Source organism: Panthera tigris, chromosome C1 (genome assembly GCF_018350195.1).
Source record: "Panthera tigris isolate Pti1 chromosome C1, P.tigris_Pti1_mat1.1, whole genome shotgun sequence".
NCBI classification, from domain to species: Eukaryota; Metazoa; Chordata; class Mammalia; order Carnivora; family Felidae; genus Panthera; species Panthera tigris.
In genome coordinates this window covers 57,518,759-57,536,626 of record NC_056667.1, presented here as the reverse complement: position 1 = coordinate 57,536,626, position 17,868 = coordinate 57,518,759, and the positions used below count along the sequence as shown (strand labels likewise).

At 36.2% G+C, this 17,868-nt stretch overlaps 1 protein-coding gene across 1 annotated transcript in view; it reads right to left on the bottom strand.

The window, feature by feature from the left end:
- Nucleotides 1-17,868, bottom strand: part of LRRC7 (leucine rich repeat containing 7) — a 556,339-nt gene that overhangs the window by 77,807 nt on the left and 460,664 nt on the right. The window contains exons 19-22 of the mRNA XM_042996209.1: nt 13,292-13,403; nt 12,899-13,079; nt 9,368-11,048; nt 5,245-5,385 (exon numbers count right to left, since the gene is read on the bottom strand). Coding sequence (XP_042852143.1) covers nt 5,245-5,385; nt 9,368-11,048; nt 12,899-13,079; nt 13,292-13,403 — 2,115 coding nt within the window. The remainder of the gene's footprint in view (nt 1-5,244; nt 5,386-9,367; nt 11,049-12,898; nt 13,080-13,291; nt 13,404-17,868) is intronic.

The window sequence follows — 17,868 nt, the reverse complement described above, 5'->3', positions numbered from 1 at the left end:
CTCTAATTCAAAAGATAGTAGGATGAGTATCAAGTAATAAAACAGGTAGCAAAGTCATCTTCTTCCAGGCAAAATTCTATGAAAAGATTATTTAATACATATATTTCCATCATTTCAACTTCCCTTCCTCTGAAATTGTAATTTATATTAGTGTCTGTTTCAATAAGGCACTAAGTAGTGGGTGCTATGGTATAATATGGTGGTAGAAGTTGAAAAGAAAAGAACAAGACAAAAAAGTATCAGTTTCTTCAATGTGGAAGAGATCATGCTATACCCCAGCCACACACCTGCAGAGGTGGAATTAGAAGAGGCCAGTGCTTTCTTCCCCAGTCCCACTTGTCTCTGGGGCTGCAGTAGCAGGAATTATTAACTTGTGATTTTGGGGGGTTCACAATCTTTGGCCTTTCCCTGCCATCAAGCATATTTCCTGGTGATACTGAGTGCCCAGGAAATGGATGAGCATGAGGTAACTTTAAGGTAAAGGTAAGGTAACTGTAAGCGGTTACTTTAAGGTAAAGGTAAGGTAAAGTTACTTAAGGTAACATTAAGCATTTACTAAATTCTGCTAAGAGAGCCCTGTGTCTGTAGCACAGAGGGAATGATTTGGGTCATGATAGGTATTGGATTAGTTAATATATTCGACTTGTGTATTCTCTTCTCCATTCCATAATATCTATTTTTCTGGATTATTGTGAAGATGATGTGAGATCATAATGTATATGAACAAACTTTATCAACTATTTTGAGTTATGTTCTCTGAAAATGCCAGGTTTTGTAAATATTTGAGAAGGCTTCATTGTACAGTAAAAACAGCAGGGACAAGGGTGCCAAGCAGAGTCAGATTCAAATTTTGCCTACTCCCATGTTAAGTGCCAGGGTTACAGTAGTAAAACAGAATTGAGGTAAGTTCCTTTGTGTGACACGTGAGCCTCAGTTTCCTCATTTGTACAATGAGATAAATACTTCCTTTGAGGATTTATGAGGGTAGTGTGAAAAAACATATTTAAGGTACCTAATGGTACCAGGTACACAGTAGATTCTTAATAAATCCTAGTCTTTATTCTCTTGTTGAAATTCTTATTCTACCATTAATCTGGATAATAAAAATGGCAATTTGAACTGACATTTTACAATATTAGATTTCTCTCTAATAACATAAAATTTCAAGACAATAGCTAAGCTCAATTACAACAGAACACATCCAAAGAAGCACATGGAACCATTAATAATGTCATAGAAAGTTGCTTTAAATGCTTTTTGGAGAGGCAGTAAATAAATGATAAATGGATAAATGAATGAATGAATAAATAAATAAATGAATAGATAGATAGAAAATATTAATAATTTTATAATTTAATAGCTGATTTATATAGGTTAAGTGTTCTGGTTATAAGTACTATTAATTTTTTTAGGAAATTAAAATAAATATCAATGAATAAAAACACTAAAGAATATTAAATATTAAAATAATTTTGGGGCACCTGGGTGGCTCAGTCAGCTAAGCATCCGACTTCAGCTCAGGTCATGATCTCATGGTTTGTGAGTTTGAGACCCGCATTGAGCTTGCTGCTGTCAGCACAGAGCCCGCTTTGGATCCTGGGCCCCACTACTCTGTTCCCCTCTCCTGCTGATGCTCTCTCTCTCTCAAAAAGAAATAAAACATTTAAAAAATAATAAAATAATTTTGTTGTATTTATTAACATTCTGTTAATATCTTAACAGATGTCATAAAATTACCATAGAATATGTAATTTACTGTTCATAGTATGGAGCCTATATGTGGCTTGTAATTCATGAAAAATGTTTAATACTTGACCTGGCATGTAATAAATATGAACAAATTAGAAATATTCAATGCACAGAAAAATCTGGGAAAGTCTTTTCTTTTCATCTACATAAATATTCACTTTTAAAATAGAAGTATAGATTCTTGGATCTTCATTCACAAACAGCTTTATCCTTTAAATAATTTATTACAAATTTGTTTAAAAATTTGAAAAAAAAAAACTAGATATTTTTGGTAGCTTAAATAAAAACTCAAACCAAAAAACAAATCATACACTGAGTCAGGACCTCAGTTAGCACAAATAGTGACTTTCTGTCAATTACCAAAAATGGAGGTCGGGGGAGGTCAGAAGCACTGAAAGGTGCCCTCTCTGGGCAACCTGCAAAAATATAGTCTCAGTGTGACAGAGAAAATACAAACAGTGCTCCTTTCTCTTAATTGAGAGAGGTTAAGGCTTGAAAACAGAGTATGGGGAAAGACTATGGATTTCAGCCCTGAATGTTCCCCGGGTAGGGCACTACCTACACAAAAGTAGCTGCACCTTGAATTCCAGTGCTTACATGGTAATGCATGAAAATGCTAATTTAGATTCCTTCGACATTCAGAGTCATTTACCACAGCACCTAACTAAGGATGGCCAGGATTGTCATTTAGGAATTTTATAAATAAAAAGAGCTCAGTATTTCCACGGGAACATGAACAGTTTTGTCAATTTTATCTACTGAAAATGTTTGTTTATAAATTGATCTTACTCTATATTTTCAATGAAATTCTCGTGGCTCACAAGCATTTAGAGACTGAAAAGAAATCTTAAATTACTGACATTAATTTTTATTATCTTAAGTAGCGAAAGTGTTGTAATAGGTTTTTATGCAAAGGAAAATAATTTTTGCCTGTCTCCTGGTGAGAAGGGTTCAGGGAAATTAAGCCTCAAACATAGGATCTGTTAGCAATGGTCAGTGGAGCCAAGAAAGGAAAATTTTAAGAGAGGCTGTCTCTAAAACTTGGCAGAGAAACCAAAGAAATTTTCAAATTAAAGAAGCTCTGTGGAAGAGATGTGCCTGAGCACAAAGATAACGGGGCAGAGACAGACTGGAATCCATGGGAGTAAGCAGGGTCAGGAGTATTATTGAGATATCGAACACTCAGTGCCCATACCTAATAAAGTTCCTGCACTGCCAGCAGGTAGGAAAGTTGTCCCAGATGTCTAAAGCTCAAAGTTTATAGGCCTTAAACTGATAATTTAGGGTCATAAAATCTCTTAGGGGTAATGGAGTAGTTGCCCTGTCGGTATTCTTTTTTCCCTCCCTTGCTTTCTCTCTCTCTCTCTCTCTCTCTCTCTCTCTCTCTCTCTCTCCCTGGTGTGGATAATAACATATTGATGATAATTCGTTTTGAGATGGAATCTTTCAATACTTGAATTATTCTTGGTTTGCAGTTTAATGCAGCTTCCAAAGAGAATTCCTTTAGCTCATCTCTGTACCTAACCGAGGAAGGTTGAAAAGTCTCCAAATATGATAACTCTGTAATATTTCCAATATAAATGATCTTAGAGCTATAGTAACAGTTAATGAATGCATTTTCTAGGCTACCCCACACAAGATCAGAAAATTAATACAGCAACACTGAGGTACCGAATTTATATCTGGGGAACACTGCAGACATTGAGAAATATATGTTTCAAGTATAGCCCCGTTTTTCAGAATATATTTATGTCATTCTATAGATGGATAAGCAAATAGGACTAAACATTAAACAAAATAAGGGGTTTTCCATATAATTTGAGGGGGTTCAAGCAATAGCTCCCTTCCTATCAACATGTCTCTAATCTGCTCACTGAATTTTGAAATTCCACCCTCTTAGTTTAAGGGTTTGATTTCTATCAAGTGCCAAGCCCTCCAGGGGAGAGACCTATTTCAGTTGTGATGTCTCATTTACTCCTTAGTGCAAACACATTTCAGGGTCTTTTGAATGCTGGTTTTGTGAGGGCAGAAGATGAGAACCCTGAGCATCTGAGGGGACATGAAGAAAAGGTTCCATTAAAGTAGAGGCTGCCATAGAAAGGGTCTTGCTGATAGTGTGCTGGAGCTGACTTGTACTAGCTCTTGAGAGCTAATTGGACTCATGTCCCAGTTCTGTGTTCAGCGATGTTAAGTTAGTACCTTGAATTTGGCCATAGAGGGAGTGGTTACATCACAGACATTAGCAAACACCACAAACCAGGGTTTGTTCTTCTCCCTGGAAGGAAAGTTACCTACACACCCCTTGTCCTGCCACAGGAGACTGAGGACAGGAAAAACAACATTCAAAAGTTCTTAATTTAGTCTTTTTTTTTTCTTTCCAAAATAATTGTGGGTGAGGAAAAAGCTGTGAATATAAATGTCTCTTTGGTTTTATTCCTCTATTCACAGTAGGAAGCAAACTATCCAGAGTCAGGGATTGTTATTAAGACTAATTTGACAATAAAACATGGATTCAAGGTCTTTTGACCCTTATTTTGCTGGGATGGGTTTTTTTTTTCTTATGTTCATCAATTTTATTATGAGAGAAGTGTTTGGAGGCTACTGTCATTCTGTTATCCCTACTTTGCATTGCTTTTTTTCATAAAACTTACTAGGTTAATGACTATATTAATAATATAGTCATAATGACATATTGTGTGAAAATGACTCATTAGCCTCCATCAAAATGTAACTAAGACAGAGGCATTAATCCATTTCAACAGGTAAAATATGCATTCTCAGTTTTGCCTGAATAAAACAGCAGAAATGTTCTTTTGACAATGGAAATGTTTCCTCTTCCAGTATATTTCATTTCAAATTAGCCCACAATTTCACTTAAGGCCATGCTAATGTGCTCCTTTCCCATTAGTCTAGGGTGAGTAACAATTTGCTAGCTAAACCACAACTTGCTCCTCATGTTTTATGTCTGTGTAATATTTCCCATAAAGACAATGGGCTGAAGGAGCATCGAGAAGTGCCAAACACTTCATTTCCATTCTAATTTAGGTCTCTATGTCGTTTCCAAAGGAATCAACTGAAATCCAACAATAATTTCTAGCTCTGTTCTCAGAATGTGTCAGCAAGGGAACATAGGGCTATCTCTAAAAAGGTTTAAAAATATATGTTTATATATCTACACACACACGAAAGAAAGGAAAACAAAGAAGAAAAGAAAAAGAAATGGGTAATAAGAAAATGAGCCTTAGAGCAACTCAAAAAGCCATGTGCCTGCTCAATCCAAAAAGCAAAGCTATTAAGCAGGAACCTGCGAATCGTTCTAGCTCCAAAGATTCATTTAGCAGCTAAGAGTTTGGGCTCCGCATCATTTGCCCTTGTGCTTTTTGAACTCAGGAGAGTCTATAAGCAGGGTTGTATGTACAGCCTAAACACATTAAGTGAACAAACAACATTAATTGGCTTTGGTATGCTGACACATGTAAGGCAGTCCATACTTACTTTCTGAAGAGGTAGTTCTTGTAGATCAAATTTAGACTTAGTCTGCAAGTTTAAAGTCATGCTTCTGCCTGCATGCATTGCTGAAATACCTCCATAGGGCAGCATGCCAAGGTTAACTGTGTTGTGTTTGTAAGCAGCATTCTGAGTAGAGGAAATAATCATGTGACAGGGTGTGAACACATGCTCAACAAACTGATTATTACATGAACATGTTTAAATTTATAACATTTAACTTTAAGCGGGCAAACAGTAACTTCCTTTTAAACATGCACTTGATCAGACAGAAGCATACAGTAAACAGTGTTAGTTATGCACATAATGAGTACCATCCAAAACTACAGAAAAGACAAAAAAGCAAGGATACATTCTGTTTTACATTTGTTGCTAACTCAAAGGCATAAAACCTATCTCTTCTATATCATGATAGTAGTGACTTTGGACAAATGTTGTTCATCTGTGGTAGTCTATTGATTCAAAAATTTCAAACAGTGCGATCTTAATCAAATTCTGCCAGCTGCAAATCTCATGGTCTCTTTCACATTGTGAGATAAACACATACAAAAGACAAATGCCAGCTTCTAATGCTGCCTTAAAATGGATGTACTACAATGTTAAAGCCAAAATCAGTGTCCTTTATTTCTGTCTATAGACATAATTACAGCAACTCAGAAAAAGATCTGGTCAAAAAATCATTCAATTTGACTATTGGCTAACTGAATTTACTGATTAATTTAGTAAAATCAGTCAAATAACTTGTATGTGGATCTGAGGATTCTAAGGGTTTTTTTTGTTGCTTAAAAATTACATTTTAAAATGGAGAAATTTCATGATGAATCTACAGGAATTTTGATTTGAACTATTAATTCTATGTATCAATTTTAGTATATGTGCTGCCGAAGCGAGCACAGTGCTATGTATCAAAAATACCTAACTATCTAGAGCACTCTGGTGATATCTGCATCGTGGTTATCCTTCAATCGGTGCATCTAAAGTTATCCCAAGTGTCTGATAGCTAGTTAATTTTTTTCTACAGAACGTCATTTAAATTAAAACATTTTGTAGACCCTGTCATCAAATAGCTTCCATTAGTACAATCTTCACTTTCCAACTCTCATAAAAATGTAATAATTAACAGTATTTGGCCCTTTTAAGTAATTCTCTTATTTTGGATTAAAAAAAAACTACACAAATTAACTTAGTACACTTTTTAAAGACTGAATGTTCTTGAACAATAACAGCAAACAGCTATTCTATTCTGAGGGCGTTGTTTGCAAAGTAATGACTTTTAGCATCAGTTTTACTGAACTCAGTTGAAAGACTATACTCCTGATGGTGTGTGCTTGTCTACCAATCACATTTGTTATGGATCCTTGATTATTTCATCCAGAGATTTTTCATTGTCACCATGCCAAAGTTGAAAAGGACACTGAACATTTCAATCTAGCACCTGAATGATTCCTTAAGGTTTAAAATTACTTCAGTCTAGTGCCTTCTTAGTTCCTGCAGAAGAGTAGCAATCTTGGACATAGGGGTTCAGGTTTTAAATTCTCTCAGTCACAGTGGGACTCTGTAGTGGAAGCATGAGCCTTGAGGTTAAACTACAGGAGAAAACAGCATCTTTTATCTGTAGCTGCCTCTCCAAGGTCAACACTGGGCAAGATCCTTAACCAACACCATTTTGGGCTGTTAAGCTTATCCAATGTCCAGGCCTCTAGGCAGTTCTGTCTTACGAAGAATGGACAAAGATCTTATGGTTTCTAACATAACTATTCGATATCCGGATTGAAATCTTCACCTAAATTTCACTGGGAAAGAAACACACCAAATCTCCGGTGCAGTCTGACTTTGAACAGTATGTGAAGTAGCACAGCTATGTCTAAACTAGTTTTATATAACGAGACTGTGCTTCAGTACCCTGAATTCATGTTTGTGAATAGCTGGAAAGTCTTAAGATACAGCCTGAAAAGCTCAATAACTCCATTGAGAGGGGGGAAGAAATGTTACGTGGAGGAAACAAGAAAAAGAACTTTCAGAACCCAGTGGCTTGAAGCAATACTCTCAGGTAACTTAATTTCTTGGAATAAAATAAGAAGCTATTGCACATACATTGAAGTTGATCTGAGGAATGAAAGACAGACTGAGGGAATTATAAACATACAAGGGAAACGTGGAAGCTAATTAAAAAGGAAAGTGTGGGCACAGCAATAGGAAACACGCATGAGTTTACTTTTAATTATCTGGATCTGGGATTGGCAGGAGGCTTCCAAACTTCTGCTGATCCAAATCCCCCTCCCCCAGACCTATTTTCCTCTTTCCAAATTCCTGCTCCAGCTAGCAGAGTAGCTCTGATCAAAGGAGAGGAACTGTTTATCTGAGAAACCAGTAAATAAATGATGGTACCAAATGCTTAGAATTTTGTCTTCTTTCTCATGCTTTGTTCTCACTCACTCTTCTCTTGCCTCAAATTACTAGCCATTGCACATATGCTCCGAAAAGCTTCTTATAACCTTTCTTGACTAGTTCATCTTACCCTGTTACGTATGGTCGTGTCTACACGAGGCCAGAGTTCCCAAACTGTACTGTATTATTTGGCCCCAAATATTTTCGCCCTCCAAGTTATCTGTCTACATGGAGGGTAAAAGTTGAGGTAAGGCATGGTGACAACTGACCAGGTGTCTCCCACTGACAGCCAGTCATGAGGCTTTGATGAGGCTCCCTTCAATGGGACTGAGCACACCTATTTGAAACAGACATTCTGATGAAATATTTTGCAAGGCAGAACCAATTTCCACATTGAAAAACTAACACCCACACCCCCATTTATCAGTTCACTTTTCCCTAAAAATAATTGTGTTCTTGTCATGTAGACACGACCTCCAAACAATATAATTACTTAAAAAGAGTATACCTGAAAACATAAAATTCAATATTAAAGAAATATATAATAAATGCAGTGACCTGTGTTTTTAACAGGACACCAAGTAAAATAATAAAACTATTGAGCAAAACTTTCTAATGGTATATTATTAATTATTACCCAGAGCCCCAATTTACACTAAGTTTTTCAACCCTAGGAAATGAGAACAAAGGCTCTATTTTTACAAGAGACCTGAGGATTCTAAGGTCAATGCAGAGTACACAAAGCCCTCTACACCAAAGCCATGAAGTATACTCACTGATAATGGTCAATTGATCATAGTTCTACAAAATGGAATACCAGATTTTTCTTAGAGAGATAGATCTGAACAGGCAACAAAAAGTCATTCTCAGCTTTAAAATAGTATATATATATATATATATATATATATATATATATATATATATATATATTTTACTCTCCTCAATCACTATTAATTCCATGCTTTATTATGACTCAGTTTTTAACTGAATTGGGATTAATTTCCTTTTGCGTTGTTGTTGCAATATACACACTAATTTGTACCTTTGTAGTCTTCATAAAGACATCAGCTATTTTTGTTGCCTATAGTATTATTTGAATTTAAACATTTATTTCTTTATAAAAGCCAACATTTGAAGTGGCAGGATTTTTTATTTAATAAAGTAATGTGTAGGAGGGCATTTAATCTCTGCTTATTTTATCTTTCTGTTTCTTGCTGGGAAGATTATTGCTCATTAGAAGTAATAAGTTTACGAGTCCCATAGCAGTAACTGTATGCAAATTTTATAAACAAATTAGGCTTGACTTTATTATAAGTGAGTCTGTGCATAAAGGGGCAAAATACTCACTTTTTATAGATTCAATAAAAATCGTACTCCTTAGGTCACTAGAGAACAGTTCTGTGTCCTAGGAGAGGCATTCTGCCTTAATGGCCAGAAAGCAATTGAAGCACCGTCCCATATAATAGAGTCAAATTCTTTCTTACTAACAATATTTAGGCTAGATCTGATAAATCATTCACCTACAGGTTATGGACTCTCGAAGAGCAGTAAACAATATCCATGAGAAACTATTATGATCGATTTCCCCACAATATAGAGATAAATAAAATGCTGATCATCTATTCATTCATGTAGTTCATGCTTCACTACATGTGCTTAGAAATGCCAATAAAGTAAAACTAAAGGCAGGAGGGATATTCTTACAGAGAAATGCCAGACATACCCTGTCTAACCTTCTAGCTTCTATATGTCTAAGCAGCTGTTGTCTCCAGTCTGCAGGCATTTTACCACAGCTCTCCTCTCCCTTCACAGGAGTAGGCCTCGTCTTTATATCACTGTTATCTGATGGCTTGTCACCATAGTTACCCAAGTTATAGTCAGATGGTATTTTTTCCAAAAGAGCTGCCATAGTAGGCCTAGCTGAAACTGGCCTGGTTTGGGAGGCACCGTAACTCTCTGTACTGTAGCTTCTTGCAGACAGTGGCCTCCTCTGGGTAAGGTTTTTAACTGGAAAACTTCCCGCCTGAGCTTTCACTTCTTGATATGAAGGGTGTTCATCTTCATACCTGCCATTCCTTTTCAGGAACTGGGACTCAGTCACTGAAACGCTGCTTTGGCGATCCAGACCTCCCCTATATGGAGGTCTGCCGTACCTATCACTCGGAGGCAGCTCATGAGGTTCACTGACCCTTCTAAACATGGCCATTTCTGTGGAGCTCGCCAGGGAGTCAGCTCTTCTCAGGAAGCCTGCCCTGGCACCTTGGCTTGCAAACTGGGCATTCACCACAGCATCCTCATTAACAGATGGCTGAGAAAATGAGAACATTTGCTCCATTGGTGGGTATCCTCTGTAAGCTCTAGGACTAACCAAATCCTTGGCGATGTTTTTGCTGGGCTGTTGCACGTACTCAGAATTGTGTTGAAAGGGGGGTGGTATCCTCTTTTCGGCTTTAACTTCCACTGCTCCTTGGGGATTGAAGCTTTGGTCAAACTGATAGACTTTTTTTGTCATGGAAGCCTTCTGTTGTTGTGGCCCTTTACTACTTCCATAAGTGAGCATCTCATCATCCAGCATTGGGACTGACTGGCTTCGAGACATACTGGACATACCATGCTCTGGTCCCAACATTTTATCTGGTCGCTCATGGCTTCCTAAGTGATCACTCCCAGAAGCATAGTTTTCTAATGGTATATTATAAACCTTGTACGTACCAATGTCAATCTCATCGATACTCTGCGACTTTTTGAATTTATTGGACTTGATATCTTTCATTAGTGGGGAAAGCCTCTCTGTGCTTTTGCTAATGGAAATAACACCTTTAGAAGATTCTGGGCGGCAGTGGATTTGAGAAAAGACATTGCTAAGACTCCTGTTGGGATTGGAATCGTGATACTCCCATGGTACTCCTGGAGAAAAAGGACTAGGTATTTCAACAGATTCTTTTATATGTTCTTTCCTTTCAGGCAATGGGCTGGTGGTGGGGGTTGTCTCTAATTTGGAAGGGAAAGCAGTCCTGTCTTCAAAAGGACTAGGGGTTCTGGTCCAATTCTGCCAAGGATTGGAAGGAGGCACTTCTGTTTCTGGTGTGTGTCTGTGTGTAGACTGCTCAAGTTCCAGGGGAACACCAACAATCCTATCCTGCCTAATCAAAGGTCTGCGTCCGTGAGAAGATGTGCTTCTAGATTTTGAACTTAAGAGAGGATTGTTGTTGGCATTCTCGCCTGTGGTCTCCTCTGCAACAAACCCTGTGTTATCATAATGTGAACCATCAGTCCAGTTGTCAGTGAAGGCATCACTCATTGGCAGCCGGTCAGGACGCTGTGGTAGATTCCCTGGGGGAACAGCCTCCCGCTGGCTGAGTAATGGCTTTGAATCAAGAGGCTGTGGGAAAGATGGTGCAATCCTGTGAAGACAGTGGGAAGAAGAAACATGAAAATGAGGAAGAGCTGGGTCTTTGTCAGGAAGAGAAGCATCATCCAAAAATGCCACAATTCTTTGTTAATGGATCATCCAACCACACCTCACTTATGACTAAGAGCATTATTATTTCATATCTACCCCTATACCTTTCTCTGACTTTTATTTCCTCCTTGTAATTATCACCTTCTAACATATCATATAATTTACTTACCTATTTTATTTATCGCGTTTTGTCGTGTGTCCTCTGCTAGAATGTAAACTCATGAGGGTAGAAATTTTTTTTTCTCTTCAAGCCTAGCATCGTAGGCACATAGTAGGTATTTGTTGGATGATTAAATGAGTGAGAGAAATGGATGGGTCTTCAGTAATGGTCCTGAAACTTGTCCCATAATTAGAATCCCCTGATTCCTTCCTGGTCCTCATCCTGGAACTTCTGTTTCTTACATTTCCAAACTATTGTTTGAGAGTACCTTTCTTATAAATACTTGATATGTCTAATGAACCCAGACTATCTTCAAATAGCATATATTTGAAGGTCAGGTATTGAAGACGTTAAATCCATTGTATAGAGAACACATTTTCTTAGAATGTAAATTATATTATATTATATTATATTATATTATATTATATTATATATTTTGGTCATTGGCCTGTTTACACTAGTGACCAAAGTATCTCTAGAAGATGTTCATTTTTCTAGGTTTATTGTAAATGATTTGCACAGTTATAACATTGAATTATATATTTTTTTATCAGTGAGAGATTTTTGTTTTTGCTAATATTTTCATCACGGGCATTGAAAGGTAGAAAGAGTTAATATTTTCATCACGGGCATTGAAAGGTAGTTAATATTTTCATCACGGGCATTGAAAGGTAGAAATAGTTATTCATTAATTACCAAAGAATATCTTGCTAACAGTACTGATGTTATCAATAAAATATGAGTCAAAATCAGTGACTACCTATATCATATGATGATTTGTATTTGCTGTTTATAGCATAAAACATAGCAGCAAGTTACAAAACAAAGAATCAGAACTGGGTGAGTACTACCTCATGGAGTCACTCTATTGTGCTCTTTGTCTTTTAATTTTTCATCTGTAAAATGGAAATAATATAGTAGGAACTATTTTGGAAAGATTAAATATTTTTACTTACATCCTAACTTTTCCAGCTGATGATAAGTTGATGATGATGATAACGATGATGATGATGATGATAGCATTGAAAATTTTATTATTTACTTCACACTCGGCAATAAGTGCTTTCCATGCATCTTACTTTAACCCATTTTGGATAGTGAAATGCGCACATGCGTCATAAATAAGTATTGGGCAAACAGGGCTTTTTGTTTCTGATTTATAAGGGATGCCTGGATGACTCAGTCAGTTAAGCCTCTGACTCTTGATTTCGGCTCAGGTCATGATCTCACAGTTTGTGAGATGGAGCCTGCTTTGGGTTCTATGCTGACAGTGAGGAGTCTGCTTGGGATTCTCTCTCTCCCTCTCTCTCTGTTCCACCCCCACTTGCATGTGCACATGCTCTCTCTCTCTCAAAAAAATTTTTAAAAAAAAATTACAAAAAAATAAAATTTCTTGTCCTATCATCTCAACCTGATAATCTCCCACTGTCTCTCCCTTAAACAATGGTTTTGCTGCTTGAAACCATTCATCCTCTCCTGGAAGTCCCAGGGGAACTGTTTTTGCTTACCTGCCCGTTCTGTCTTCTACGCCACTCATGTGCTGAATACAATTCAAAAATTAAGATTCGATTTTTTTTAAAGTTGCTGAAAGAAAGCACTTGGGAACAGAAAAAAGGGAATTCTAAACACACCTGTTACCCCACAAAGAATTATGTACTGCATCTTTAGCTGTTGTCTGCAAGGACCCCACTTTAACCCGGGTGTTAGAGGATCCTGAGGAAGCCTGGGAAGGTGAGTAGTCTGAGTAAGTGCCTGAGGAAACACTGTTATTCAGACAGTGAGTTTTGTCAACTTCAGACTCATCAGTTGATTCTGAAATGTAAAGGGGAAAATGTTATAATGCTATGCACATTGACAAGAATAAACACAGAAAAGCAAGTATGAAAAACAGATAGCATAACAATGTTAGGAATATATATTTGTAAAATATTTCTACAGACTATGGTGTGTCATCATTTACAACTGGTGATTCATCATGCACATGCATTTGTGGCATATTTTCCACATCAGGTTCACAATGTTACCTTTTTTGTCCTTCCCTAGCAGAACAAGTTTGGGTGGGTACAGAGGGGTCTCAGCTAATGAAGGGTGAAGTTCCCCAATCCTCATTTCATTAGCTGGATGAACAAAAGAATCCTGAGAGATATAATAATATAGGACAAGGAAAGTAAACATTTAAACATTGGTTAACCAAGATGGCAATATCTTTATTTGGCTCAGATTTAAAGATTGGGGCTCTAGAATTTAAGTCACTATGGAGCACTAGGAGAAGTGCATATGTTTCTCTGAGCTAAGTACTAAAATATTTTGCTTTTCTAATTTAAATGAGTCCATTTATTCATCAGATATTTTTTGAATGCCTGTTTATATGCCTGGCACTGTGCAAAGAACTGTGGACTTTCCAAAGAAAGATAAAATGTCACCCATGGCCCCTGGAAATTTATAATCTAATTGGGGAGATAAGCTATATCTCATTACAACACAGGACTGACTTATGGTAAGCTGTATGTGAGTATATGATATATACATATAGATATATATACATACATGTGTATATATATATATATATACACACATACATGTGTATATATGGTATATACACATGTAAGGGGAGAACTTCCTTAAGAGTTCTAAGAGGAAAGTCTATCACTGACCAACTATTTTTTTTTCATCCCTTAGTCATATTTATGCACATGTGCTATTTAACAGGTGGTCTTATCTTCAATTTCTTCAGTTTTCTCATGACTTCTTCCTAACATTTCTAGTTTTCTCATGATTAATCTAGCCTGCTGAATCTTCATTCTAAATCTGTTCATTGAATGTAATGACCAACATTGGTACAAGAATAAAACTTTATAAAGACAAATGAACATGTTAAAAAAAGTATGAGTTTAAACTTCTATAATTAAAATTATTATTGCCAGTTAAACAGATAGTGAGATGGCACTGGGGAAAGTAAAATACCAAAGTCTCATTTTCTTCCACATATAAAAATGTCTTGTCTATACCCATGGGGAGGTAGCAATATAAATTTATGCACGGCAGTTATCTTCATTTCTTTTTTTCTTAAATCTTAAGTTAATTTCAATTCGAAAGATAATTTTTAGTATTTTTCAGTTTTCTCATTCATTAGTACTTGTTAGTTTAAAATAATAATGTAACATTTAGAAATATTTTGTTAAGTCAAAGAAAGAATATACTTGAACACAAAAATGTAGTAAGTGAAATGTGTTGTCTTATACCTAATTGGTAATAGTCAGAAACTCTTATTATACGTTTTATTGCCCGACATAGTGACAGGCTCAAGTTTTTGGGTATTGCAAAGAAACATCCATTTCTTTAACTTGAGGCTTAAGTTTTGTTTTTGGGGTTACTTTTGGTTAGGTTTGTAAGAGAATATTTGCCTGTGAAAAACCTGGGTATATCTGATATGTGTTAATTATTTAAAAAAACATTTCTAGTCAAATTCTTTCATTTTCTACAAGTGGGTATTGAGACTCAGTGAGGTCCATGCTTACAGAGATAATTAGACCAAGATCCAACATAGAGGCAGGATTCTGGGGTTCCAGTCTTATGATCTTCCCTTATATTGTGCTGCCTCCTAGTGTGCTCAGCTGTGAGCACATCTGAGACTAAAAATCCAGCTCCAGAGTTGAAGAGGGATAGGAAAGAGAGTAGGATTGATGGAAATTTTGTAGATGAAGAGGGAAATCTGTGTTCTCATGGATTTTGAAAACTATTTCAAAGGCTTAGCATAAGAAATTCATGATAAAATTTTAAGGTGACAGAATAGAGAGTAAAGCCATTACACATCTTTGTAGAAATTTATAACTACAGGAGACCCAAGTTTGAGAAATTGTACCATGGAAAGGTATAAAATATGTTAAGTTTTGTCAAAACTATTTCAGTTGCAAGGTGGCATATTTCTATTCTATCCCTGCTTTATCATTTATTAATCGGGTTATCTTGCACAAGTCAGTGTTCTTCTGTGTACCTTATTCATTTCACCAGTAAAATGAAGGTAATAGATGAAAGGAATTAATGTTATTTTCTGTCTAGTACTAACACTCTATGAATCTAAATGTAACTTATAGTTACATTGAAATAATATTTTGAAACAATATTTTAAAAAGGAAATATTCTTATGACACCTGATAGAGAACTACAGGAATTTTGTTTTAGTCAATAAAACAACCCAAAAGGTGTACAAACATAGAAATGTAAATAAAATTAAGGGTTTCATTACTTTTTCCCTTATGCCTTACACATTTAGTATGCAAGTTATATTGCATGTATAGGTCAAATTTTCAAATTTGTATCCTAATTTTGTGGCTGGAGCTTGGCATGGTGGCTATGATGTGACTCACTGCTTAAGAATTTCTATTTTGAATCAAAAAGAGCCATAGTGACTAGGGAGTATGGTAGTAGCTAATCATGAACTGCCTCCTTTCTCCAGAGTTCTGTGAGACCCTCCACCTAGGAGGACTAACACTGAAGCAAGAACAATGGATTTGCACTGATTCAGTTAGACTCAATTACCTTTATGAACAAAATGATAATAATGATGATGATGATGATGATGATGATGATGAAGATGATGATGCCATCAGTTATGGAGAATCTATTACATAGCTGCTACTGTGCTACTATGCTAAACACTTCATCTGTACTATTAATTATTTAATAGACAACTTTGTTTTTCACTGTTATTTATTATTTTGAGTTATTTATTATCATCATCTTTGTTTTGCAGTTAAGAAGATGAAAGCTTAGAGAGGTAAAGTCATAATTCCAAGTCACAAATTCAGTGAATGGTAGAGCCAAGATTTGAACTTGGATCTGTCTTACTGGAAGGTCTTCTCTGTAATATTATGTATTGTGTACCCAGAGAAAAGCTCACCTACCAAATGGACTTCACAGAAAAGACAAGTTAACTGTCCAACAAAGGAAATTAAGCATCAACTTTGTCTCTATCAATTCTTTTATAAAGAGGCTGGAGGAATCAGGTTCATGTTGGAAAAGTGGGTGAAGCTTTTGGGACTACTTCTATGGTGAAGACAGTGGAGGCTATTGGTAGGGAATCAAATATAATGAGGGTCCTATTTTAAGCACATTGAGCCATATTTGCTTCTGAGGAGACAGAAAAGGGAGAGAAAGAAAAGGTAGAATCTCTTTGTTCTTTAACTCCATTGATCTTGTGCCATTCAAACTAAATCTCCACTGCTATGGCTGTAGTGAAAGGGAGCTGAAGACAGAAGTGAGAGGTGGGGAAAAGCTTGTGTCTGAGTTTTTAGAGTCCAGGCCTCGTATTAATAAAAGCATTTAAGGACATTTTCAATGGTAATTGACTACTTATTACCAGGAGAAAGATGTGTTTTCTCTATATAAAGAAATTAGGTGGAGTCTCCTAACAAAGGAAAAAGTCCAAAACCTTTCTGAACATGGTGGACATGGTGAACAGGTATCCAGTGAGAAGTTTTCTGTAATGCAAGATAGTGGCCCACAAAAGGATTAAAGAGGGTTGGGCAGGATTAGCACATGATTCTCTTGTGGAAGGGAAGGGAATTATCACTTGTTGTAACTTTCCTCTGTGCCAAGAACTGTGCTTGCAGTTGTATAAAAGTATTTGCTTTTGTCTGATTTCATCTCCACAAAAACTAAGCATTATTGGTATCTGTATTTCTAAGATAAAGAAAGCAAAGCTTAGGAAGTTTTCAATGACTTGTCAAGGTCACAAAATTGGTAACAAGGTAGATTCAAGATTTGAATTAATGTCTCCTGGACTTGAAAGCACTTCTCCTTGTTCCTAAACTGTGCTCCAAGGTACCTGTGATGCTGTTGTTAATTCACAGGGTTACATGGGTTGTTTTAAATATTTGGGGGAAACAAAGCAATACTTGACATCAGTCAGATATTGTGTGAACTGGTGGCTCTCAGTTTCAACATTAGATTGCACTTTCCTTTGATGACAGTCTTTGTGAAGCTGGCTTTTTGGTGGTTGCTATGATTAAAAATCAAGTGTCATCCAAAAATCAATATGAAACAGAATTGTAGTGACTGATGTGATTCCAAGGTTTGAGAAGATAAGTGGTGTCCCACAGGTACACACATTTCATCAAGTACTTTTGTTATTTAAGCATGAAATAAAACTATTATCTCCCCTTTTAGTGTATGTGTGTTATTTTTCAAATGGCCACTAGGCAGGGCATAAATATTTAATAAATTGTTCAGAACTAACTACTTAATAAATGGAACTGTTAGGTACTTCTTTTGGACTATGGTCCTTGTAACAAAATTACTAAGATACTAAAGGCATTTGTATGCCAAGGGTTTTGGAGCCCCCAGATTTTACTTATTTTACATCATAGCTTTATTTACCATACTGTTCTTCTTTCCTTCCCTGATTTTCTCACTCTCCCAATATTTCATCATGATAGTTTGCCTTTACTCATAATATTATATTAGTGTATTAATATAGCAAATTGTTATTGTTAAAATACATGTTATTCAACACACAGGTGACAAAATATAAATAATTGTTGCAGTCAATACTTAATTCATTATGAATGTGACAAAAACCCAAGAGAAATTGTTCTTGCCC